Source organism: Stomoxys calcitrans, chromosome 3 (genome assembly GCF_963082655.1).
Source record: "Stomoxys calcitrans chromosome 3, idStoCalc2.1, whole genome shotgun sequence".
NCBI classification, from domain to species: Eukaryota; Metazoa; Arthropoda; class Insecta; order Diptera; family Muscidae; genus Stomoxys; species Stomoxys calcitrans.
Window position 1 is genome coordinate 127,821,252 of NC_081554.1, and position 27,194 is coordinate 127,848,445.

A 27,194-nucleotide genomic window follows, 5' to 3' on the forward strand; every position below is an offset into this window, starting at 1 on the left:
GAAACGTACAATTTGTATACATAAATATGTTATTATATGGGCCAAAATCGATGCACACTGTGCACACCTCGGTCATTTTGGCATTCATTCATGACAGAAAAGTTCTTTCGAAATTATAACTGTGTATCAAGGGATGCAGTTTGTTCATTACTTATATATTTGCAATATAAAATTACATATTTGATACTTCAACAATAAAATGTCATTAAAGATGACCTGTTTGACCTTAATCCACCTTAATCCGAAATCCTGCCAAAAATAACACAACCCTTCGCAACAGGTAAGAACACAACTAGAGACTTTGTATTTGTAAAATATGTATCTCTAAATAGATTGATGTCAATAAAGTAATCGTTTGTGTTGGAATCCAGATCTAAAAGGTACATTAAATCGTTTAATTTTTTTGGATTATAAGAGGTTAAAGACCTGTAACAAATCCACCGGTCTCTACAAGCTGATAATACAGTGTCCGAAGATAACAAAAGATGTTTAAAAATATCCTCAATCTGGGATTCTCTGGAACATTTACGAGAATGGAACTGTTGGAATGTCGAAAATGACGATTTCTTGTTTCTTGGGGTTCTTCTGTGAGTTCTCTTAAGAGAAGAATATTATTTTGGACAATGATTTGACCATGGTGTAATACCTTGTGAAGTGTAGGTGTCGTTTGTTTCCATGGATATAAATTTGTATACAGGGTTAAAACTTCCGAATAATATATGCCAAATTTCTATGCATTCAGTTTGTGTTTGCTAGTAATTGCCATTAAAATGGTGATAAGCCGAATCAGCGAGCTGAATCTTGACTAAACAGGGTAGTCAACGAACATAAGCCGAATTTGTGGCTGGAACACTTGAAGCAATGTAACTTAGGCACCGTATCCGTATCCATTCGCCGTATCCGTGGTCTCCGAGCCCATAGACAGTCATCACAATTTACCGTGGGCGAAATTACGAATGTCATCCATGGCACCAAATCATCCAAGGCGTTGGGCCCCGATAGAATCTCTACATTGATATTGAAGAATATTGATTTACCTGAAGTTGGGTACCTTACTACTGTCTTTCAATACTCTTATAGATCCCGATGTCTGGAAAAGGGGCAGAGTGATCCCGCTACTAAGCCTGGTAAGGACCCGAGTTTGGGGGAGTGGTACAGACCGATCTCCCTTCTCTCACCAGTAGCAAAGACGCTTGAGGCATTACTACTCACGAGCCTCGTAGGAGAATTTCCATTCGCGGAGCAGCAACATGGATTTCGAAGAATGAATAGCACAACAACTGCTTTGCATGCCATCGTCACACACATTTGCCGTGGCTTCAATCAGCCCAGGCCATGTGATATAATGGTCCTCGTGACACTGGGCCTATCGAAGGCATTCGAACGGTCACCTATGCCAAACTATTTGAAGACATCGCCAACACGTCTCTCCGGTCATGCCTGAAACGATGGGTCGAGAATTATCTGTGTGGTCGTCAGTCATTTGTGGAATTTAGGGATAGGAAGTCGAAACACCGTAGAGTAAAACAAGGAGCTCCCCAAGTTGGGGTGATATCTCCGGCACTGTTTAACCTCTACCTATCCTCCATTCTACCCCCTCCAGACGGCATAGAGAGCGTATCATATGCGGACGATTGTACGGTCATGGCATCAGACCCCCACCCATTGTTGACATCTGCGATAGGTTGAATGTCTACCTCAACGAACTTGCCTCATATTTCGCTGCAAGGAATCTGAAGATATCTGCCACCATCTTCAGCCACATTGTTCACTGCAAATACGCGTGAGGTGAATACTGATCTGACTGTCATGGTCTATGGAGAAATGATTCCGACCATCAAGTGTCCCAAAATACTTGGCGTCACATTTGACAGCTCTTACACATTCTCCTCCTCCTACAGGGCAAGGATTGATGCCGACGTGCACGATATATGTCCCGATTGTAACCAAGGACCGCACAATACACGTCACCTGTTTAACTGCCCAGCCAGACCCACTCGACTCACACCCAGATCCCTGTAGACGTCCCCCATCTTAGTCGCAGAGTTCATGGGTCTTGACACTCAACAGTATCAAGCAGATGAAATATAGAACACAACAAACTGCTACAACAACAACAACCATCGTTAGTGCTTCCATAGCCAAAAAGTGGCTTATCAATAATTATTCCTGATGTAGATTTAAATTTCTTTTAATTCCTGCTTGTTTTGTGATTTGTTAGCATTCTATGGTATTTTAGGTCATATGACAAATGCATAAAGTGTTACAAAAATCTTATGCGAGCATGTAAGGGAGATATACCAAATTCCACTGATTCTTGATTGATTTTTAGATCCTTTGACGAACCCGTAAAATCTGATTTCGTTTCCCCACAAATGCCACATCTCCATGTTGAGGATATTCCAGTCAATGCGTTGCTTATTTTTCCGTCTATCATTGGAATTTTTATATTGAATCCCATTTGAATGGTGTATTCCATAATCTGAATTGTAACAGGTTCCAAGTTTTTGAACTCCCTCTCAATACGTTGAACCAAATCTTGGGTATTTATTGTTGATTCCTTAGTGAACTTGAAGCAAAGCAGCCTACAAAAGTTTTTTGATCCAGGTGTTGAATTTATCCAAATATCATTAGAACTCGTTGAAGCATAATCCGTATCAGCATGTTTTTCAATTCTTAATGGAACCAAAGATGCCATAAAAACGCTTCTATAGTCCGTAGTCGAGGTTTGCTTGTATTCGAGAGGTGTTGATAAGCCATCACATCCCCATTTGCAAATAAGCTGTACTTTGCACTGGTTAACTTCTTTTAGTGTTTGAGTAGAAAGTGTTGAAACTATCTTTACTGTCGTATTTTCGAGTAGCCCATATGTCCCGAGCACTATTGGGAGTGACTCTTGAAGTCACATATGTCCCGAGTAATTTGAAGTTATATCCTACATAATCTTTAGTCGCGTTTTTCACTATAGACAGCTGATGCACAACGTCAGCTGAATTTTGATGACGAGGATCGATGATGTGAAACTCATCCGCACATGCAACAGCAATTCATGACGAAGTCCGGAGTAAAAGTAAGGCCCTCAAGTAACTTAGCCAGTAGAACTTGTGATGCGGGTAATGTAAATGCAAAATGCAAATTTTGCCCATGAACATTCCACTAAGGAACACTTCTCACATATCAATGAGTGCAGTCCGATTCAAATTTAAACTCAATGATAAGGGGCCTCCTCTTTATTGCCGAGTCCCAACGGCGTGTGGCAGTACCTCACAAATGTTGCCAGCATTAGGTGGGGAAAACCACCGCTGAAAATGTTTTCTGATGGTCTTGCCAGGATTCGAACCAAGGCGTTCAGCGTCATAGGCGGACATACTAACCTCTTCGCTACGGTGGCCTCCAACCTAGTTGAGCAACACACAGAGATAAGATCCAGACCTGTGAGAATGCCGGTCTACATAATGCTACACCGCGCAGGAGACAAAAATATGCTGTATTGGCTATATCTACTGGGTTGTTTTCGCTGCTACCATTCAAACCATAATCTCTTGGATAGGCAAACAGAAGTCCGATTAGTTCTCTATCATGTAGAGCGTAGAAGTTCAAAGAGAATCTCTAAGTTCCCGAGCAATTGAAAGAAATTATTTCAGCCGTAACTGAGTTCCGACAGATTCCTTCTTATTGGACTAAGATTAATGCCAACGTGCTAGAAATGTGTTCCGCATGTTACCAGGACGTTGCAGAGAACAAATAAACTACGGATTAAGATATACTACACTATTCTAACAGCAATAAATGCTGATAATATTAACTTCCAAACCTATTAGAATGTTGCCAATCATTTCGATCGCCATGGAACGAAATCAGCTGCTTACCCCTTTGCTGACTTCGATGAATATGCGAACGAATGGAGTGACATTTTAGTGGTTTTTGAAATGGCAAGACAGAATGCAACATACCTTCGTCAATGTTTACACTTTCATTTAATGACAATTCCTTAACTGCCAAACCTGGGTACTTTTCAATTTGGTTTTTAAAAATGGCAGCATATGTGTTGATTTCTACACTGGTATCTGGTGCCACATTGATATAAATGATGCCATTTTTATAATGATCCAATGATAAATGAAGACCAGTTCCAAATTCAAGAGTTGTTGATGAATGAATGATAACAATTGCTATCGTTGTAAGCACAAAAGGAGTAGAAATCTATAAATATGCAAATTAATACATACATATATTATTATTGTATATTATGATTATTTCATATAAAGAACATACCAAAAATAAGCTCAAAATCCATTCATTTATTAGAAACAATAGTTTTTTATATGCTATAGCCATAAATTGTTGCCAAAAATTCACATTTTTTAAGGAATCTAAGCGCTGGTAGGGCACTCTAATCGTTGTATCGCCACGACAATTTACTGCACCATCTACTTCATCGCCAATCTCTTTAGGAGCCGAACTGAAAGAATAACATTTTTAAACAGTTCTTACTGAAGGCGTTCAATCAACGACTTACTTGAGAAAGACATCTTCTAAAGTTGTATCTGTTATCGATATTGTATTGATGCCTAATTGTAAGTGCTGCCCTTCTAAATGTTTCAACATTTTAGAATAATTCTCTTTATATGCATATGGTAAACTTATTGTCACAGTTGGCGGAACTACATTCTAAAATATCGTATCTTGTAAAGCTTAGTTGATGCACTAATCATTCAATTTTTTCTTACCATCACAACAGCTGAGGGGACATAGCTGCGTATTATTTCTAAACATTCATTTTCATTGTACTGGCTAGGATTCATACACAATTTCAAAACGTATCCACTCCCAATTGTATGTTTCAATTCTAGTGGTGAACCGGTTAATTGGAGGCGACCATTCGATAATATACTGATGGTGTCTCCCAATACTTCAGCTTCTTCCATATGATGGGTCGTAATAAGTATAGCTTTAGTTTTACGCAATTCCAACAAAACATCCCATAATTCACGTCTAGACTGAATGTCTAATCCCGAAGAAGGTTCATCCAACACAACAATTCTGAAGAAAAATAAAAAATCGTTTTAAATTTTTTGTTATTAAATAGCAAAAGAAAAATAAATGCAATAACGGCACCTTGTATCTCCTGCTATGGCTATTCCCAGTGACAATCTGCGCTTCATACCTCCGGATAGATTTTTGCCATATTCATGGGCCTTTTCTTGTAGATTAAGTTGTTGTAATAATTTGTTAGAGAGCACGTTAGCATCCTGGTGCCCCAAACCACGTAACTGCGATAGGAAGCAAGCGTTATATTGAATAGAATTAAAAATGTTGCCCTTTGAATTTTATAATATTTTTCATTAAAGTCAGGTGTTTCTTATTTTATCGAACAAAAATGGAGATATATTTGTAAAGAAAAAATACAACACATACTGTATGTTACACGCAGGACAAACAAATGTAGTACGATAGCACCTAAAGCAATACATACCTTTGCGAAGAACACCAAATGTTGTTTACAGGTCATATACTGCATAAAAATACTGTTTTGAGGGCAATAACCAATTAAATGCCTATAATATGAGGCATCACGTTCACTGCAAACTGATATTTTACCACCGTCCTTTGAAACCAAGCCTAAAAATAAATTGCTTATAATTCTAGTTGATGTAGACGACAAATTTTGTTTTACGCACTTACCCATTATCATATTTATTGTGGTCGTTTTCCCTGCGCCGTTATGACCAAGTAAAACCGTAATTTGTCTATTTCTAATGGTCATATTTAAATTATCGGCAATGCAAATTTTGCGACTGTTTGTCTTAAATTGTTTTTGCAAGTTTTCTATTACAATTGCGTCTGAAGAGTTATCGCTTGTAACACATTCATTACATTCGGGGTTCTTCCAAAATGTTGACTAGAAAAGAAATAAATATTTATTTTTATTATTGCGGTGTATGTATGTAATTGCATAGCATCAACTTACATCCATAAAAAACAAATAAGGTTTTCTTATACCGCCAGGACCAGGAAATATATTAACTAAATAAACATATAACAGTGAGTATACGATGCTTTGTACCAGAAGAATCATGCAAACATGAAAAGTTGTAAATGAGCAGGCAGTTACTTTTTGAAACATCAAAGATATATCAAACTTTTCATCTGAAAAATAAGAAAAATGTAAAACGGTGGTGCAGCTAAATGGCGCCGATGGTGTTACATTTATTGCCCATTATTTGAAAACTGTTCCAAGCTTCAATGAAGGCATTCATACTGAATAAGTAGACGTCGGCCTTTCTTATGCTGCTGGTTATAAATCTAAACGCCATTGGTAAGAACAATAGAAGATATCCCAAGGTTTTTGCGTAAAAAACTTTAAAACAAATACATATTATTTGATAATAGGCTTAGGCTTGCAATTCTAATTTTAAATAAATCTGTACCTGTATTAAAGAAAACCGATATAAGATACGTATATGACATTATGGCCAACATGAACAGAAAAATCAAAATAAAAGCACAAAACGCGGGTATTATGCCCATGGCATTGTAATTTGCCGCCACAATTAAGACGCAGATTGAATATATAACATAAATGAACAAACGGACGACGTAAAACGCAATCCCATTTAAATACGACAAAGGGGTGGCAATAACCAGGAACTCCTTTAGAAGAAAGAAAAAAAAGAGATTACAATATTATCTATAACGAATATATGAAAAAGTATATATCCGTTCTATTTATGAGAATCTTTACATTTATTTTTATTTACGCTCACCTTAAGGCCGTCTTGCTTTTCCTCAACTAATGGTACAAAGAACGTACTATCCAGTATTACTACGAAAAATATTGGGAATAACAATCCAAAAGTGATGCCAGCTTCATTTTGAAAAAAGCCACCCCGCATATGCGGCATAGAACCAATTTGTACGGTAACATCGGGTTGTTCATTGGTTAATTGTGTTATATAGTCCAAGTCAATGGAATGTTGAAGCTTGATAAAGGACATGTAGTCACGAGATTCTAAATAGAAAAGAAAGAGTTGCGATTATTGCCATAACATGGTATATAATTGTTTTCTTTTAAATATATTATAATATTTGTAAACGAATATAAGACACATTTAAAAGAAATATTGGGTGACTTGGGAACGGCGCAACGGTTCTGATTGGTTTAGACTTGGCAAAATCCAGGCTTATCTTGGTCTTCCTTCATCTCACATGTGGACACAAACCTCCCCGCGGCGTCATCTGGGTACCTAACTTTAACATCCGTCAAAGGCAGGGAGCTAAAATGTGCCACGAGTTCACCTATAGAATGATAAAAAAAAATAGTTTGGGGCGTCGGGTTAGCAGCGCATCGCCCGGAAAAACGAAAAAGAATAAAAAACGGACCCCAAATTCTTCAACATCAGCCTTATTTGCGCCCACGCCCCGACGGAAGACAGGGTCGACCAGATCAAGGATATTTTCTACGAGCGCCTAGAAAGGGAATATGGCCGCTGTCCCGCCCATGATATTAAAATCGTTCTGGAAGATTTTAATGCGAAAATAAGGAAGGAAAATATATTTGGTACACAAGTCGGAAAGCCTACACAAAGAACATGGTTGTTGTTGTTGTAACAGTGTTTTATACACACTGGTTGGTGAACATGGTAGTTAGCAGCACCAGATTCCAACATCGAAGGATTCATACGGCCACATGTCTGCCACCCTATCAAAACACGAGAAACCAACTTGATCATGATGATGATGATTATTTGGTATACACCATCTTATAATTAAAGTACGCGAGGTATTAACGAGATCAATATTTATGTTACAATTCCATGACTGAGGAAAATATAAAATATATTGAGTTAGTGAGACAAAAAAAGCGTACTAAGTTTGGTCGGGCAGAATCTTGGGAACCCACCACCATGGATTCTGCTAAAAATTTATACAAAATAAAATTAGTTAAAGGGCATAATTTTATTCTGCATACCAAGATTAAAGCCTTTAGGAACCGAACAAGTATGGTCGAGAAACCGGTTTACATGGGAGCTATATCAGGTCTTTGACTGGTTTGGACCGTTCTTGGAAGTCGTAACAGGTGCACTATACGCAATGACGGATGTATTAGAGAAGTACAATGCAGAAATTGCCACCATACAGGAAGTGAGATGGACTGGGAATGGCGTGACGAACTATACTATGGCTGCCATAACACGAGGCATGAATTTGTGGTTAGTCGGAGACTGAAACACCTTGTCTCCAGCTTTACTCCGGTGGATGAGAGGCTAGCCACAATCAGCATAAAAGCCAAATTCTTCAACATCAGCCTTATTTGTGCCCATGCTCCGGCGGAAGACAAGGACGAGCAGACCAAGGATATTTTCTACGAGCGCCTAGAGGGATAATACGACCGCTGCCCCGCCCATGATATCAAAATCGTTCTGGGAGATTTTAATGCGAAAATAGGGAAGGGAGACATTTTTGGTCCAACAGTCGGAAAGTATAGCTTCCACAAGATAACGTCCAGTAATGGGTTGTGGCTGATAGATTTCGCCGCCGAAACACATTGAAGTTAGTAGCATCAGATTTCAACATAAAAATATTCACAAAGCCACATGTCTGTCGTAGAGCGAATACAGATTCGGATCGTATGAAAATGGAAATGCGTGAGTTTGAGCGAATTGAGATGCACAGGAGTCAAAATGAAGTCCGGAAGCCATCAAACCGATGGCTTTGGTGCAGGCACATTCTCCTGCAGAGACAAAGAAGGAAATCTGGTAACTGACACAGATAGCATGCTGAGGATATGGAAAGAATACTACACCAAGCTACTAGTCTCGGACGTTGGCAGCGAGGAGGATACCGCAGAAAAGGATACCGATAGAATGGTTACCTCCTAGTCAGAATGAGGTGCAGGTAGCAGTGACCCGACTAAAGAACAACAAGGCAGCAAGAGCCGACGGGTTACCCGCTGAACTATTTAAGACCGGAGGCGGCACGCTGATAAGACGTATGCATCACCTTATCTGGGCAATCTGGCTAGAAGCACGCATATCCGATGATTGGAAACTCAGCATACTATGTCCCGTACACAAAAAAGGAGACAAGACGGAATGTGCCAACTACAGAGGAAAAAGACTCCTCCCCATCGCATACAAGATACTCTCGAAAGTACTGTGTGAAAGATCAAAACCTAAAGTCAATGAGATAATAGGGCCCTATCAATGCGGTTTTAGACCTGGCAAATCCTTACTGGACCAGATATTCACACTGCGCCAAATCCTGGAAAAGACCAGAGAAGGACAAATCAACACCTACCCTCTCTTTGTTGGCTACAAAGCCGCTTTCGATACTCCTTAAAGGTATTTGAAGCCATGTTTGAGTTTGGTATCCCTGCAAAATTAATACGACTCTGCATGATGACACTTGCTGATACGTGTTCCTATCGTGTGATCTCTATAATATTCTGCTGGAAAAGATTATACGAGATGCAGATGTGAGTAGATATGCTTCTAGCCTATGCCGACGACATCGGTATCATAGGCCGGTCACCGGAAGTAGTAACTGCAGCCTTTGAAAGAATCGAAAGAGTAAATGGTAAAAGTAAATAGAGATAAGACAAAATGGATGGTTTCAACTCCCACAACGCCTTGTTCAATCGATCAGATAAAGAAAATGAGAAACCGCCGTAACCGAAACGAATTACATCAGTTTTGAGATAAAGCGAAGAATAATACTGGGAAAGAGATGCTACTTTGGATTAAGAAAGCAGTTTAGAAACAAGGCCTCCTCTCGACAAACGAAGATTACAGTATACAAGCAATCCCATGGCAGCCGGTTGTACGTACCGGATTGACCCGATGGAATCCTCATCGGCAAGGGCTGCCGCCTCAGTGTACGTGTTCGTCTTTTTTCGTCATGGGAGAGGCACATCCCGGAGTGCCTTCTCCGTATGCTTTTGGTCCGTGCCGGGATTGAAAAGAACCCCGGACCCTGGTTCTGTTCCGTTTGCCAGAACCACCTTCATCATCGGTCAGTGTCGGTGAGGTGTAACAGGTGCTTGGAGTGGGTACATTTCCGTTCTTGCTCTGGCCTAACTTCGCTACGGGAGTATAGTCATACTGGCTATGTCGCTAGGTGCTGTGCGAACTCAGCCAGCAGTGGGTCACAAGCGTCGCCGTCGTCGCCTTCGGCGTCCTCGTCGTCGGACTATGTGACCCCCCCGACCTCTCCCGTACGGCAATTTATGCAAAGACAGCACCCTAGCCCTACTATTGCCAGGCCAGTGTCGGGAAATGTATCGTTCCTGCAGTTAAACTGCAATGGACTGCGAGGCAAGATTGATGAGATTGTGGATTTTATGAGTCGGAAGAGCATATCGGTCGCAGCGATCCAGGAGACAAAGCTGACTAACACCTGCAGCTTGCACAGTTGTCACGGCTACAATGTGCTACGTAAGGATCGCTCAAGGAATGGAGGTGGGGGATTGGCCTTCGTTATACACCATTCCGTGCAGTATAGACCTATCTCGCCTGCGCTTGACGCTAGTGACCCATACATGGAATGTATGGGGGTAGCAGTCAAGTCTGGTACTGCCGAGATAGAGATATACAACGTGTATATACCGCCGGTTGGCAGCTGTGTCCCGATTAATGGCCAGGCCTACAGCCCCGACATAAGTGGGTTGCTATCTGGCCATAGTCGTCTGGTTCTGGGGGATTTCAATGCACATCACTCGTCATGGCATTCTCCCCTAGGCAACGACCAGCGTGGCATAGCTTTGGCAGAGCAGATAGATAGCTCCACGTTTTGCACGGTGAATGAGGATGCCCCCACTAGGATTACGAGGAGGTGCAGCAGCTCGCCAGACATCTCAATCGCATCCCCTGATCTCCTGAGTGACGTATCCTGGCAAGCCGTCATCTCTTTGGGGTCAGACCACCTCCCCATAATCCTCACCATCGACCGACCACCCGACTTCATAACCTCTGAGCGCCGAACGTTCATCAACTATAAGAAGGCCAATTGGACTGGCTTCAGAGAGTATACCAATCGCCGCTTCAATGAACTGCCACCCCCCTCTGATGTGCTTGTGGCCGAGAGGAAATTCCGAGACATCATCAACGCAGCAGCCGCTCGCTTTATTCCAGCCGGTCGAATACCGCAAGTGCGACCCAATTTCCCGGCGCAAGCAGTGGTACTCGCAGACGAGCGTGATGGGATTCGTGCTATGGACCCCGCTAACCCCAGAATCAGCGAGCTGAATCTGGAAATAAACAGGGTAGTCAACGAACATAAGCGGAATTTGTGGCTGGAACACTTGGAGCAATGTAACTTAGGCACCGGTGCAGGCAAATTGTGGGCCACTGTTAAGTCTCTCTCGAACCCCGGTAGACGGGACGACAGGACCTCAGTCACTTTTGGCGAGTTAACCGTGACTGATCCGAAGAGATGCGCCAGGTTGTTCAACCGTCAATTTATCGTGCATCCCGAGAGAGACAGGGCAAGGAGGAGAGCCATTCGCCGTATTCGTGGTCTCCGAGCCGATGAACAGCCATCACAATTTACCGTGGGCGAAGTTACGAATGTCATCCATGGCGCCAAATCTTCCAAGGCGTTGGGCCCCGACGGAATCTCTACATTGATGCTGAAGAATCTGGATTTACCTGGAGTTGAGTACCTTACCACTGTCCTTAACCTGTCATTGAACACTCTTATAGTTCCCGATGTCTGGAAAATGGGCAGAGTGATCCCGCTACTGAAGCCTGGTAAAGACCCGAGTTTGGGGGAGTCGTACAGACCGATCTCCCTTCTCTCACCAGTGGCTAAGACGCTTGAGGCATTACTCCTCCCGAGCCTCGTAGGAGAATTTCCATTCGCCGAGCATCAACACGGATTTCGGAGACTGCACAGCACAACAACAGCTTTGCATGCCATCACCACACACATTTGCCGTGGCTTCAATCAACACAGGCCATGTGATAGGACGGTCCTCGTGGCGATCTTGGCATCAGGCCCCCCACCCATTGATGACATCTGCGATAGGTTGAACGTCTACCTCAACGAGCTTGCCTCATATTTCGCTGCAAGAAATCTGAAGATATCCGCCACCAAATCTTCAGCCACACTGTTCACTACAAATACGCGTGAGGTGAATTCTGAGCTGACTGTGATGGTCGATGGAGAATTGATTCCAACCATCAAGTGTCCCAAAATACTTGGCGTCACATTTGACAGCTCCTACACTTTCTCCCCACATGCCACAGCAATCTGCAATAAAGTCAAAAGTAGAGACAAGGTCCTCAAGTCACTCGCTGGCAGCACTTGGGGTGCAGACAAAGAAACCTTGTTGACCACGTACAAAGCAATTGGCCGGTCTGTGGTAAGTTATGCAGCGCCAGTGTGGTCACGTCAGCTTTGTGACACGCAGTGGAATAATATTCAGATCTGTCAGAATGCCGCCCTCCGAACTGCGACGGGCTGCCTCCTTAGTTCTCATGTGGACCACCTCCACCAGGAGACAAAGATCCTACCAGTGCGAAGACATAACTACATGCTGTCTAAGCAATACCTTTTGGGCTGTTATCGCAGAAATCATCCAAATTATCATCTTGTGGATAGATACCCACCGCCCAGAAGCCTTAAGGTAGATCTACATGATCTAGAGCGTGAGGTCCAGCGCTACAAGAGAGAACCTCTAGATCAAGCGGCATATCAAGCGGGTCTGAACAACATTCATGCAGACACGGTAGCAGACGCGTTAACTGGCTACCGGGTGAATGTAGTCCTTGGAGTACGACCGCCACCCATTGCACCCGAAGAAATCGACCTCCCCCGGCAAACCAGAGTGATTCTGGCTCAATTACGTTCCGGCAGATGCAGCCGCCTCAATTCCCACAGAGCTAGGATTGATGCCGACGTGCAAGATGTATGTCCCGACTGTAACCAGGGACCGCACGATACACGTCACCTGTTTAACTGCCCGGCCAGACCCACTCGACTCAGACCCAGATCCCTGTGGACGCACCCCATCTTAGTCGCGGAGTTCCTGGGTCTTGACACTCAACAGAATCAAGCAGACGAAAGATAGTACACAATAAACTGCTACAACAACAACAGTATACAAGACACTGATACTACCCGTGTTGTTATATAGTTCTGTGGCACGGGTACTTTTGAAAGCAGACGAGGCAGTACTGGTATTGTTTGAGAGAAAGATTCTTCGTTAAATATATGAACCAGTTTGCGTTAATGGAGAATATAGTCGTCGTATGAATCACGAGATGTATGACGACGATAGCATAGTTACACGTATCAAAATACAACGATCGCGTTGGATGAAGAAGCTCCAGCAGAGAAGTTTTTTAAAGGCGATCACGATGGTACACACAAACGCAAGCAATTCGACACTGAATGTATCCTTTAACATACATTGCGCCTATAGTGGGTGCTATTTTCATCCGATTAGACTAATATTTCGTACAATGATTTTTCTCATGACTTCCAACTGACTTTATTAACGTTGGTTTTATTTGTCTGTCCTGATTTTTATATCTCATCTTCGTTTGGTGATGGGAAATTTACGACAGTATCGACACTATCGATATTTATTATTAAAACTACCGAAAATATCGAATGTTGCGATTATCGACAGTTTGCCAGCTCTATTCTGGACCGATTTAGACTATACTTAACAAGAAGTTGGAATGTCATGAAAAAAATTTCAGCCAAATTGCATGAGAATTGCGCCCTCTAGAATCTCAATTCAGGACATCGGTTTATATGGTGGCTTTAAAAAGATCTAGCCCGATATAGATCCAAAATACATATAATCGGAATTGAATATTATTTGATGTTTCAAACATTATAACAATTTTAATACTAAGGAGTAAAAAATAAATAGTTGATTTAAATGTAAAGGAGCGGAAGCGGTGTGCGGAGTGGAGCAAAACAAATCCGGAGTGGAGCATAAAAAAATTTTTGCCGGAGCAGAAAAAAGGTATCCGCGCCAGATCCCTGGTCACACACTTTTAATGCCCCACAATTATATTGCCATTTAAAAAACTACGCGCTGTCGTTACTCGCATTATACGACATATTTTTGGACTTAAATTATCTAATTATTCTAGAGAATTTCTCCACTGTTCATCATTTTTAGTAAGGGTGTTTCAATTTCAATTAAGATTATTTTAACTCATGAGTTATGTAAATGGTATATTGTTTTTGCGCTTAATAATTATTATTATGGAAGGGTGTATATTTTATTGAACTAATTATTGTTATGAAAAAATATGCATATCAAATAGTTCGCATGACAGCCGGTTGTACGTACCGGATTGACCCGATGGAGTCCTTCATCGACAAGGGACGTCACCTCAGTGTACAACACACTGCTTCAACAACAACAACATAGAGATCACAAATGAAAAAATAAAACGAACCAATCATAGTTTTCTATCTATATTCTGACCCCATTATTCGCCGAGACATAGTGATATAAATGAAAGTTAGAGAATATGTACCAACACTATGACCGGCACGGGATAGTTGTGAGGACTACACAGGCTGGAACATTAAGAGTCAATCTGTGTGGTGTTCATTGCTGTCATGAGAAGCTTAACTGTGATATAGCGGGCGCGTCCACAGGTTGCGGATAGTGGAATACTCCAAACGAAATAGCTGCAACGGCAGTCGCGGACAATCAGCGTTATCGAACGGAGAGTTTCAGTGAGAGCCCGGACGCCACCGGCTCTTACACAAACACTGAGTGCATATGGTGCTCGATATGACAAGGCGGGTTATGGACGCCTTTAAATAACCAATGGCTATCCTGTTCCCGCGGCAATCCGTCCTTTGGAACGGAACGAGCTTGCTCACCTACAGGAGCTTGACGAGGATCGCCAACTCCACATGAAAATGTGGCTACAACAACAACAACAACAACGCTACGACAATCCCAATCTATTAGTATGAATTTTATAATCGGCGTAACTGTCTGAACAGATATTTCAAGTATACATATCAATCCCGATTTCTGCACAGCATATGATGTAGAATCTTACCCCGGCACAGGATAGCTGTGAACACGATACAGGCTAGAACATTGAGGTCCGATATGTGTTCATTGCTATCACCGGAAGCTTAGCTTCGAGCTACCGGGAGCGTTCACAGGTTGCAGATAGTGGAATGCTCCATACGGAGGAGCTGCAACGGCAGTCGCGGACAATCAGCTATATAAAGCTGAGTCTCAGTGAGTGGCCGGGCGGCACCGGCTTTTGGACAAATACTGAGTTCCTATGATGCTCGATAACTTTATTGGCGCCTTTAAATAACCAATGGCCAATTTAATCCCGCGGCGGTCGGCCCTTTGGGCCGGAACGAGCTTGCTCACCTACAGGAGCGTGACGAAGATCGCCACCTCCACATGAAAATGTGGCCACGACGACAACAGCAATATCTTACAAAACTATCCATACCTTTAGTCACGTCATATGATTTTAGGGGCGTGTCTTCACCTTTGCAATGTACAATCGCTTTTTTTTTATAAACTTACGACTAAAAGACCCGTCCACGCTATCCGTAACATAACGTTCTTTTGGGGACAACCTCACTCGGTTAGTATAAATGATATACTCCAGAGTTTTATTTCCGCCTTCACTTTTCTGAGGAAAACGAAAGTGTACTCCAACACAATTCTCTTTGCATTCCTCAACGGTCTTTACCATTGCTTCGACGTGAGCAAACCCTTTCATTTCCACAGCGGAACCACATTTTTGTTCCATAAAATTAATAACTTCCGGAGTCTCGGGGGCAAAGAACGTTTGATCAACGTCGAAAAAACATCCATTTAACTAGAAACGTCAAGAACAAAGCCATATCAGTAACATATTAACAAAAAAATTAATCACAAAGCAAATACCAGTGTATCGGGGCTTGTAGGACTAACGAATTCTGTTAGTGGTTGTATGGGTTGATACATAAAGTACAATAGCAAATATTGTAAACCAAAACAAACAGCCACTATAATGCCCAAACTTTTGTAGTGGAAGCGTAGGACCATCAACTGTTTTTGAAGGAACAAGGAAAATGTACTGCATATATCCATTTTTATTGACAAAATTTTCCACTTTTTATATCACATGCGAACTAGTTTAAAGCTATTTATGAGAGTTTTGCTTTTAATTATTTTCAACTTGAAATATTTTAATATCCTTGTAAACCATTGAACCGTCCATATTTTATTTTTATAATTATTAAAGCAACCCAATTTCTAAAATTCTATTTAGGGAGTAAAACAAACACAATCAAAAAGTCCAGTGTCAGAGGCGAGAAAATGCATAGCCAATCATCATGGCTCAGTTATTTAAAGGTTGTCTCATTTTTACAACAACATAACTCATACGGCCCGTGCTCCAAAAAAATCTTCCAAAAATTATTGTAAAAATCGCCACTCTCTTAAATTAGTCAAATCAATTAAATGGTGCGATTTTAGAAGGGTAAATATGGTTAAGCCAAGCAATCAGCCGACATAATTTTTTTTAATTTGTGGCAGTACTTGGTGTTGAGGATGTCGCCAATTTGTTGCATTTGGAATTTATCCATTCTACTTGTTAACATCCTAATTTTTTTCGCTTCTATAATTTTTTTTACTTTAAAGGCCGGTACTATATTCGGTTTTCGCGTTGAAACTCCATATAAATAAAAATTAACGGAAAAAATTGCTGAAATGAGTTTGTTTTGTCATAACATGTTTTTTCATCTAGGGAAAATTTACATAACATAACTTGTTTTTCATCTAGGGAAAATTTACGCCCATTGAGAGTACAACCACTGTCGCTGTGCAACAAGCCATTTTCTTACACAAAATCATGTTACATTTAATAGATAGCGTCATTAGAACAACAACAAAACTCGTCCCCCTACGAAACTACCTTGAGTGGCAAATACCGTAAATTGAAATGTCAAAGTCGTATAAGAAATAAACTTCATTTTATAACTTATCTTCTTCAAAAGAGTTTTATATATGTATTTTCATCAGTATAACACTGTTTTGTTACTTATGTGTGGAATATCGGATCAAATAGAAAATCCCCTCAAGATTTTGAAAAAAAAAATCACAACTGTGTTATCAAGCCTTTAACATTAAGATTTACCGCAAAGTCAAGACAAAAAAAATTGTACACAGCTGTTCGCTTGACCTCACCTTATAAGTGCACCCTGACGCAAAATAAACGCGATCGTCAAATTTCTAATTGTAACTGTGTGTTTGTTAGTGTTAGTGAAGTTTCGCCCATGTATTTATGTGGTAATGACCCACCTCTTAATTGTACCATGTAATTCTGCCAAGCTTGGATTGTTATCCATACCTTGGGTGTATACTTCTGTTTGTTCTGTCCGTTTTTTATTGTAGTATATTTTTGTGATTTTAATAGAAATGCCTGTAGTTGTTGCCGATGATTTTGATCAATTTGATGCCTTTATCTCTGTTGAAGATCCTTTGGAGGACTACGAAAAGCTTCTCAATGAGAAGTTGAAGATTGATGCTATAGTCCCGAATGAAATGGTGCATAGAATCTGGGACAAAATTTCGAACGCAACCACTGCTGCCTTGTGGAAAATAATTTTCGAAAATGAGCATGAGACCAACGAAAAATTGGACAAAACTGCCGGTTTCCTCAGAATCTTCAAAGACGATGCTTGTTTCTATTCGCCTTGGAAATACAATCAATGGATTACAAAAGTTAGAGCCGAACTGTTGAGACGAGGAATGGTTGACTTTTGGAAGAACGTTATTGTCGAAAAGGAATTGGGTCCAGCTTGGGCTCGAGATTGTGATTTATTTGATGATACTGATGATACGGAGCCGGCACAATTTTACAATTATGCCGGTTGCGAAGCACCATGGAACAGCAAGACCTAGTCCCAGGCAACTCTACAGCAGATCCATTAAATATTTTACAGCCATAAATATACAAATCCGTGTCAGCAGAAACTACAAAGTCACTTAACAAAATATCTTTAGATCTTTAGAAGACTTCAGAAATAACATGAAAATTTAGCTATCTATAGATTCTGATGACGATAACGCTTTCAAAATGATATTCGCTGACACACGTCAAGTTTTATGGCACTTACTATTTAATGAAATATCTTTGAGTGAGGAAAATTTTGAAAAATCTGCCGCTTTATTGAGGGATTATAAAAAAGATGCATGTATATATTCACCTTATGGCTACAATTAATGGATTCCTCAAGTAAAAGATGAACTTCTTAAGAGAGACCGTTTAGATTTTTGGAGATATGTCATTGTTAAAGAAATGCTGGGTTTGTGCTGAGCGGAAGATTCTGAATATTTTTAGCGACAAAGAAGACCCACAACCATTAGAATTTTACAAGGCCGAGTTTAAGTAATTGAGAAACAATAAATTTAATTTCAAAAATTACAAGTCTATTATCTTCCATGTTAAATTTCATAGGATTGAAGCTGTATTTAATGTACTGTTATAGTAGCAGCTATCCAAATCACCATGATTTGGATTGGTAACCACTGCTCAGAGGTTCAGCGCTACCAAAGGCTGCCTTTAGATTAAACAGCGTATCAGACGGTTTTAAATATCATTCGCGAGAAAAAGCTAATGGAAGCTTTCTTTTTTTCAAAGTCATTCAGTGTCATAGTCAGACATGCTAACATATGTGCCACAGTTATTTAAGTAAAAACAGGCAACAGAAAATATGTTTTAAAAAGTGCAACATTGGTGTGGAAAAGTGGGGGTATCATCGTCGAAAAAGGGTCAAGTGTGATACTTAAGTGGCAAAACGATAACGCTGGCTACAGCTACTCCGTATGGAGCATTCCACTATCCGCAACATATGGACGCGGCTGATAGCTCCCACCTAAGCTTCTCGTGATAACTTTGAGGCCAGCTTTTGTGGTACTCAAATTAAACCCGTGCAGGGCCCCCGGTGAAACCGTTCTGTCGCGGCTATAACAGTTGAGTCTAACATTGAGCTGAAACAAGAATATATATCGTAGATATATGTATAAGAGTTTTAATTAGGTTAGATTTAAGTGGCAGTATGGAATAAGACTCAGTTTTATTTATTCAACCCGCAAAAAGGGATCTATAGAAAAGTCATGATAATATGGGACTCAATAGAAGGGTATTTGAGAGTAGAAAACGAACCTGAAATCCAAATTTGGGGCCAAGTACTCGGGGGCCCAACAACTTTCCAACCGGACATAGTAATCAACCATGACCATATGGGACTTAAATGAAAGTTTTCGGTATAGTGCAGGAAACTGACAGTCCCCCAAAAGAGGACTTATTTACTGAACATGGCAATTTCGGTCTCAAATAAAAAGGATTTATTTTTTTGTGTATTATGCAACTGTAAGCCACAAGTGACCGACTAACTGCATTTTAGATTTTAGATTTATTTGTTCGTTTTCACATACAACAAGATAACAATGATCTTATAATTACTGTATGTGAGATATCGATGACATTTAACACAGTTCAACAGAGATTAGTAGTATATAAAGTAACATTTGTAATATATAATTAATTAACAAATAATTTTGACAATATAAACATTATTTAATTAAGACATTATCAATATTAAGATTATTTAAAGATTTTTCTGTAAAGCTTTTTTAAATGAATTTGCGTTGCAAATAGATTGTATTGACAAGGGTAGTGAGTTCCATAGGCGGATCGCATTTGTTAGATATTGCCATTGTGATATCAAAAGGCGATATCGAGGCATCACCAATAGTATCCTTCTGTTTGTTCTCCCAAACTGCAGATTTTGGTACAGGTATTCTGGACATTTTTCATAAATGATTTTATGCAATAGAAACAGATTTTTTATATCTAGAAAATCGCCAAATTTCATATTGCATATGCTTTTTTCATAGGGTGAACAGCTCTCGTATCGATTTAGGCCATGAACATATCTTATTATTGCATTGTGAGCTGTCTCCAGTCGTCTAGTGCTCCTAGAGTCACATTTACTAAACAGTTCACTTCCATAGCAGAGCACAGGCAGTAAGTACGTTTTAGCCAAAAGGAGGCGAATGTGTTTTGGCGTAAACGATTGTGTTTGGTACAGTGTTCTTAGCATACCAAATATTTTTCCAGTAGTCGCAACTATGTGATCGGTCCATGTCAGTGAGTTATTGAAAGTTATACCAAGATTTTTAGCCTTTTCGACTAGCTGTATGTGTTGCTCACCAATTAATATATGTTCTTCAGTAATAATATTATGGTTGCGATTTGAAATTAAGATGCAGTTTGATTTTTTAGGGTTTATGTTAAGATAGTTGGCATGAGCCCAGTTGGAAATAATGCCCAAATCTTCATTTATTTTTAAAAAACCTTGACGTATTTCAGGTTTAGCAAAACTCAGATAGAGCTGGACATCATCAGCGTATATATGTATAGAGGAGTATCTGAGCCGTGGTGGTAGGTCATTTATGTACACCGAGAAAAGCAGTGGTCCCAAAATCGAACCCTGCGGTACACCCTTATTCAATTGAAGAGATTTGGACATTATATCCTTGACTACAACCGACTGAGTTCTTTGGCAGAGATAGTTTTTAACTAACAACACAGCAGATGCAGAAAAATTAAAATAGTGCTTCAGTTTCAAGCACAACAGCTCATGGTTAACACAGTCAAAAGCTTTTGAGTGATCCAACAGTACTAGGCAAGTAGCCAGTCCATCATCAATATTTGACCTAATATCTTCGGTAACATCGATTAAAGCAGTAACACAGCTGTGTCTTGGCCTAAAGCCAGACTGTTTGCTGGATAAGAGGCGATGCTCGTTTAAGTATGCGCTTATTTGCTTGTGAATTATCTTTTCAAAAGCTTTTGAGAAGAAAGGCAGAATTGATATGGGACGATATTCATTTCCATTTTTCGATTTTGGCACAGGTATAACTTTTGAATGTTTCCATGTGGTCGGATATTTGCCAGTTGTTAGAATTGTGTTGAAGAAGTAGGTGATATACGACAGTGTGTATGGTAAGGTGGATTTTATGAATTTTGGGTGTAGGTTATCCAAACCAACTGCATTTGATTTTATACTCATGCAACCCTCATAAACATCAATAGGCCGAATACATGCAAATTCAAAAGTTGTAAAGTCAGGAAATGCTGGTGTGTTTGATATGACATTTATTGGGTTTGTTTCTATATTATTATCTTCAAGATATGTTGTGCTGTTTAGGAAAGATGCGTTCAGTTCATCAGGATTTGCATCAATTTCAACTATAGGAGTGGACCCGACACCAATTTCTCGTATTGTTTTCCACTTTTTTTTGGAATCGGTAGCCTGGCGGAATTTGTTGGCGTAATAGCCAGCTTTTGCGCGATTAATTGTTTTATTTACATCAGTTCTGAGTGTTCGGTATTCTTCATGGAGCATTGGGCATTTAAAACGTTTCCATCGTCTGTAAGCCAAATCTCTCTTGTCAATTAATTTTTTAATTGACTCACTAAACCAACAGTTCTGAGCTTTTCGAGGACGTGGTGTGCAAATAGGTACGGTGCAGTCAAGAAGATATAATAGATTTTCACTAAGAAACGTTAAGTGATCATCAGTAGAATAAATGTCATATATCTTACTCCAATCAATGTTGTGTATTTCAGAAGCAAGTGTATCATAATTTATTTTATTAAAGTTAAAATAACTTGTCTGTTTTTGTTCTGGTGTGTGCACAGCATCATATGTCAGAAATATGAGATCATGCTTAGAAAAACAGGGCATACTAAGCTGATCGTATAGTAGAACATTATCAGATTTTGAAACAAGAAATATGTCAATCAGGCTGTTCGAAGTTGTTGTATAGTGAGTTGGTATTGTAGTATTTACCCCATACAATCCCATGGAGTTAAACGACTCAATAAGTGTTTTTTCCTTTAAAAGGTTAGAATTGAGATCGCCGGCTATTATAACATCATCGTAGTGCACAGAAATATCAAGGATAGTGTCGAAAATACATTCATACGGTATATGACAATTTGGTCTATATGCACAACCCAATAGAATTTTACGGGTATTAATAACAAGCTCGACAAAGATTGATTCAATTTTCTCATTTTGTTCAGATTTAAAAATTACTTTGCAGGGTAAGTTATTCTTTACATATAACGCCACACCACCTCCAAGGGAGCTTCGATCATTTCTATATACATTATATCCTTCAACACTTATTATGCTGTCAGTAATAGAAGAATTAAACCAGGTTTCACTCACACATATTATGTCAACTCCAGACATTTCGAAATTTTGCCGAAATTCATCTATTTTCCTTTTCAGGCTTTGTGCATTAATATGACAGATATTCAGGCCAGTTTTCTGTCTACATAGTACTTTAATCATGTAATATGATCCGTTATTGGAACCCAAAGTACTATTGGTTAAAGACATTTATTAGAAGTGGCAACGCTTTCAATTTGAGAATTTGAAATGAAGGAGAATTTTGTAATGAATTCATTAAAATGTGTATTACTATTTTCGCTAATAAAAAAATTAAAAAATATGCAAAAGATTGGTTTGAAAAAAATATAGTTTGGAAAGACATTAAACAGTATCAATAGCATGACGAAAAAACTGGTCAAAATCTACCTCGTTTGCAATATGAATTGGCTCAGTGTTGGGGGCAGTCTTGGCATATATTAAGCCGCGAAAAGAGTAGATCGAGGAGATTTTTTTCTGTCTTTTCAATTTAATACCCGTTTGCAAGATTTTAAAATTCGTCGAAGTAAGATTTTCATTGATGTATACACATTGATTGGAATCAAAACCAATGTGATGTAAACATAATTGACCATTAAATTTTTTCCTGAACTGTGCCAGCATCTTTAAGATATAGTTTTTCACGAATGGCGTTAAAAGTTGAACAATTATAGTAGTATCAGGGCTATTGTTTCCTCTTTTACCTTTCAATCGATATATTGACTTATATGGAGGTGTTGCTACATTCAGTGCCTTACATATACAGTCAAAAATATGATCTAAATTCTCCGACGGGTAACAAGGAATGCCATTAACACGAAGATCGCATGATACCGCCAAGTTTTCTTGTTTTGCCAGATGGGCTCGAAGGTTTTTTATATCTTCTCTCATGCTAACTATTTCTGCACATTCAGTTTCAGCTTTCAGTAGTCGTTCATTTATTTCGTTTGACTTTGCCTCAATTCGTTGTATGTGTGTATCTACATAATTTAACAGCTTCAGTTCCACTTCTTCAAATCTCTTATTCATGGACGTGTTCAATCTCTCTTCAGTTTCTTTAAGAGCTTCTTTGAACATCGTCCACTGCCTCTCAAAACGCACTTCCATTTCATGTATTATATCTCTTTCATATCGAGCCAGCTTAGGTGTTTTCGCTTTGCTCTCTGGATTTGACGAATCATCTCTCTCCCTCTTTGACGATCCCGTTAACTTAGCCACCAGCTCTTCTTTAAGCTGATTGTTGGCGTATGTAATGTCAGCCATCAGTTTCTCTTGAAACGATTCACTTAGCTGAGACATAATATTTTTGTTGTTGGCGTTTGAGAAAAAAGCAAGAAAAAAAAACTTTTGAGCACAGAATGTATTTTTCTTTTTTATGTATGTATGTGTGTACCGCACTGCACTGATTTTGTTTATTTCAATTGATTCAAAACCAAAATAAAATGTTTGCTTTTATTTGATAATATACAGGACAGTTTTTCTCAAAACAAACAGATATTGTGTCAGATACAATTTCACGTGGAAATAGACAAACAGTGATGAACTTTTGTTATATTTTATTGTAAATAACCAGAAAATTATTGGAGCAAAATGAAAACAGAACTGTCTCTCACAAGACACAAGAGCATTAACAATCACAATATTCAGCATGTACAACAACTTCTCCTCAAAAAATAAATTAATAAATACAAAATTTAATTCTAATCTTAATAATAAACCCTATCATAGTTTAACAAAATACCCAAACCGATCTATAAGAGGACCAAAATCCAACTTGTCATCTAATATGACACCTAAGCATTCCAGTTGCTCTACCAATTGCATAGTGGTGTCATTATAGGAAATATCGAAAGACGTTGGTTGAGCAGAAAATATCATGGCCTTCGTCTTCTCAGGATTTACCTTTAATTTATTCCTTGCCATCCAATCCTGTAACTTGTACATGGTGTCATGTACCTTATGTTGCATCAAGTCCATGGAACTATGCTCTCCTGTAAATGAAATTTGCATATCATCAGCAAATAATACATAGAGAATAATCACCAACACTACTTGAAAACAAAAATTGTTTTTGTCGTTCGCGTACTTTATTTGCCAGCAAAATGTTGAGTTCAAATAAATGTTGAATTCAAATAAATAGCCAAAGAGAGCTTAACTCTCTTTGGCTATCGATCCCCAACGAAAGTACTTTAAGTGGCAAATGCCGTTCACACTATTTGAGATCATGCTACAATTAAGTGGAAGTGTCATTAGCACAACAACAAAAAACTACCCCCAACGAAACTACTTCGAGTAGCAAATGCCGTTCACACTAGTTGAGATCGTGGTACAACTAATATATATTAATTTACAGGTAGTGACTGTTGCCCAACAACAAAGCATTTAGTGCACTTTCTGTCAAAATCATTGATTAGTGCAACTCTGATTTCGTCTATGTTACTTTACTTTACTTCAATTGGCTATGACAGAATATTTGTTCCACTAGCCGAACGTAGAATAGCGTTCCAAATGCCTCGATCTGCACTCATTCTTAGATCTCTAAAACAAAGTTTCGAGGTGTCTCCTACAACTTGATCTTTCCATCGGGATTTTGGTCTTTCCGGTTTTGCGTGTACCACCGTGTTTGCCTTCAAAAGACTTTATTGCTGGAGCTTCTTCATCCATTCTGACAACATGACCTAGCCAACGCAGCCGTTGTATTTTGAAGCGTGTAACTATGCTATCATCGTCATACAGCTCGTGGTTCATACGCCGCCTATATTCTCCATCTTGTTCTCAAATACTCCAAGCACTGCCTCATCTGCTTTCACAAGTACCCATGCTTCAAAACCATATAACAGCACGGGTAGTATCAGTGTCTTGTATAGTGTGATCGTCGTCTGTCGAGAGGTGGCCTTGTTTTTAAACTGCTTACTTAGTCCAAAGTAGCATCTGTTTGCCAGTATTATTCTTCGCTTTGAGATTAAGCGAAGAATAATACTGGCAACTGGTGTCATTCGTTTCGGTTACGGCGGTATCGAAGTAGATATAGTTACTGACTGTCTCAAAATTGTAGTTCCCATCTTTCTCTTTTCTTTATCTGCTCGGTTGTGCAAGGCTTTTTGCTTAGAAAATATCCTTGGTCTTCTCGCCTTTGTCTTCCGTCGGGGCATGGGCACAAATAAAGCTGATGTTGAAGAATTTGACTTTAATGCGGATTGTGGCTAGCCTCTCATCCACCGGAATAAAGCTGGAGACAAGGTGTTTCAGTCTCCGACTAACCACAAATCCACAACTAAATTCATGCCTCGTGTTATGGCAGGTATAGTATAATTCGTCACCGTTTGGTGTTGTAGTGACGCCATTCCCAGTCCATCGCACTTACTCCAGAGCGCTAATATCTGCCTTGTACTTCTCCAATACATCCGCCAGCGCGTATACTGCACCTTCTCTATAAAGAGTGCGGACATTCCAGGTGCGGATCCGCAAATCATGGTCCTTTTTTCGTTTGCGTGGGTCGTCAACGTTGGGGGGGTCCGTTTTTACCATTACTTTGTTTCTCAAAGTAGTTCTCAGTTTTCCGGGGGCGGGTTACATGGGATTTGTGGGATTGGAGTTGTGGCGAGCCGCTTGCTCCAAGATCCGACGCTCGCCGCCAGCCGCTCCTAACCTTGGAACAGACGCCGATGTTGGCCATTGGTTATTTGAAGGCGCCAATAACTCTCCTTGTCATCTCGAGTATCATTGGCACTCAGTATTTTATTAAGAGCCAGTGCCACCTGACTCCTCACTGAGACTCTCCTCTCGAAAATCGCTAACTGCCCGCTGCCGCATTTGCAGCTACTCCGCATAAAAACGGAGCTTTCCACCATCCGCAACCTGTGGACGCGCCCGGTAGCTTTCAGCTAAGCTTGCAAAAACACACAAAGTAATTTGTGTGCGGGTGGTTATACGTGTGCGTACATAAGCGGAGAATATGCGAGAAAGCAGATAACTACAAAGAGAATGCAAACAAAAATCTGTTAACAGCTGTTGTTAGCTGTTTGTTAACTGTTAACAGCTGTTTGCGTAAGACCAACTTTTTAAATCCCCCTTGTTGAAATGTCAAAGTGATTTTAGAAATAAACTTTGTTTTACAACTTATCTTCTTCAAATGTGTGTTTGCATTTGTATTTTAATAATTATAACACTGCATTGTTGCGTATGTGTTGAATATCGGATCAAATAGAACATGTTTTTTTTTTAAGATTTTAGAAAACACTCATAGCTTTACTACTAAACCTTTGATATTTTGATTAACTGCAAAATCAAAACAAAAATAAAAAAATTTTACTCAGCTATGTATTCGCAGTACCTCACCTGGTAAGTACATCCTGATGGGGTACAATATTTTTTTGTTATCGAATAGCGGCTTACACAATGTGTAGAGATTGGCGATGAGTAAATACCCAAAAGGTATATACCCGGTAAATTGGGAAAATACCCGGGCTTTTACCGATATATACCCAAGCGCTGGGTATTTATAATTTTGCAGATATCTTGGGTATAAAAACATTCTCAAAAAACTTTTGATGATTCGTATTCTTTGTATTTAACCTGACCTTCCGATCTCATAAAATCGGAATTCTGTTATATATAGCCGCTATATACAATATACCGATCTCCAGACTTAAAGTTTTGAAGCAGTAAATTGGTAATTTTTCATCCAATTTCGATTAAATTTGGCGCTGCGAGTTCTGGTAGGCCCCTACTTACGTCTATGAAATTTGTTCCAGATCGGACGGTATTTGCACATAGCCAATCGCCAGATCTCCCGATAATTAAGGCCCTAAAACATTCAAAAATTGGAACAGTGAGTTCTGGTATACCCCTACCTGCTCCTGTGAAATGTGGTTCAGATCGGACCATATTTGGATATAGCTGCCATACATACCGATCTCCCGATATAGTGCATTGAGCCTATAAAATGAGCATTTTTCATCCGATTT

At 39.7% G+C, this 27,194-nt stretch overlaps 2 protein-coding genes across 2 annotated transcripts in view; one reads left to right on the plus strand and one right to left on the minus strand.

The window, feature by feature from the left end:
- The window catches only part of LOC106091723 (ATP-binding cassette sub-family A member 2), a 70,443-nt gene extending 54,232 nt beyond the window's left edge, over nt 1-16,211 (minus strand). The window contains exons 1-13 of the mRNA XM_013258358.2: nt 15,902-16,211; nt 15,536-15,833; nt 6,768-7,012; nt 6,432-6,654; nt 6,209-6,361; nt 5,972-6,150; nt 5,686-5,902; nt 5,477-5,622; nt 5,119-5,273; nt 4,731-5,043; nt 4,520-4,671; nt 4,276-4,462; nt 3,954-4,203 (exon numbers count right to left, since the gene is read on the minus strand). Coding sequence (XP_013113812.2) covers nt 3,954-4,203; nt 4,276-4,462; nt 4,520-4,671; nt 4,731-5,043; nt 5,119-5,273; nt 5,477-5,622; nt 5,686-5,902; nt 5,972-6,150; nt 6,209-6,361; nt 6,432-6,654; nt 6,768-7,012; nt 15,536-15,833; nt 15,902-16,087 — 2,704 coding nt within the window. The 5' untranslated portion in view covers nt 16,088-16,211. The remainder of the gene's footprint in view (nt 1-3,953; nt 4,204-4,275; nt 4,463-4,519; nt 4,672-4,730; nt 5,044-5,118; nt 5,274-5,476; nt 5,623-5,685; nt 5,903-5,971; nt 6,151-6,208; nt 6,362-6,431; nt 6,655-6,767; nt 7,013-15,535; nt 15,834-15,901) is intronic.
- A 1,081-nt stretch (nt 16,212-17,292) lies between these two features.
- LOC106091716 (uncharacterized) lies at nt 17,293-18,428 on the plus strand. Its single transcript, XM_013258349.2, has 2 exons — nt 17,293-17,981; nt 18,042-18,428. Exon 1 carries the CDS (start codon nt 17,417-17,419, stop codon nt 17,900-17,902), a length of 486 nt encoding a protein of 161 aa, XP_013113803.1. The 5' UTR covers nt 17,293-17,416; the 3' UTR covers nt 17,903-17,981; nt 18,042-18,428.
- Nucleotides 18,429-27,194: the final 8,766 nt, after the last annotated feature.

Excerpts from the sequence above, each read along its gene's own strand:
- LOC106091716 (XM_013258349.2), top strand. The coding sequence starts at position 17,417 with ATGCCTGTAGTTGTTGCCGATGATTTTGATCAATTTGATGCCTTTATC.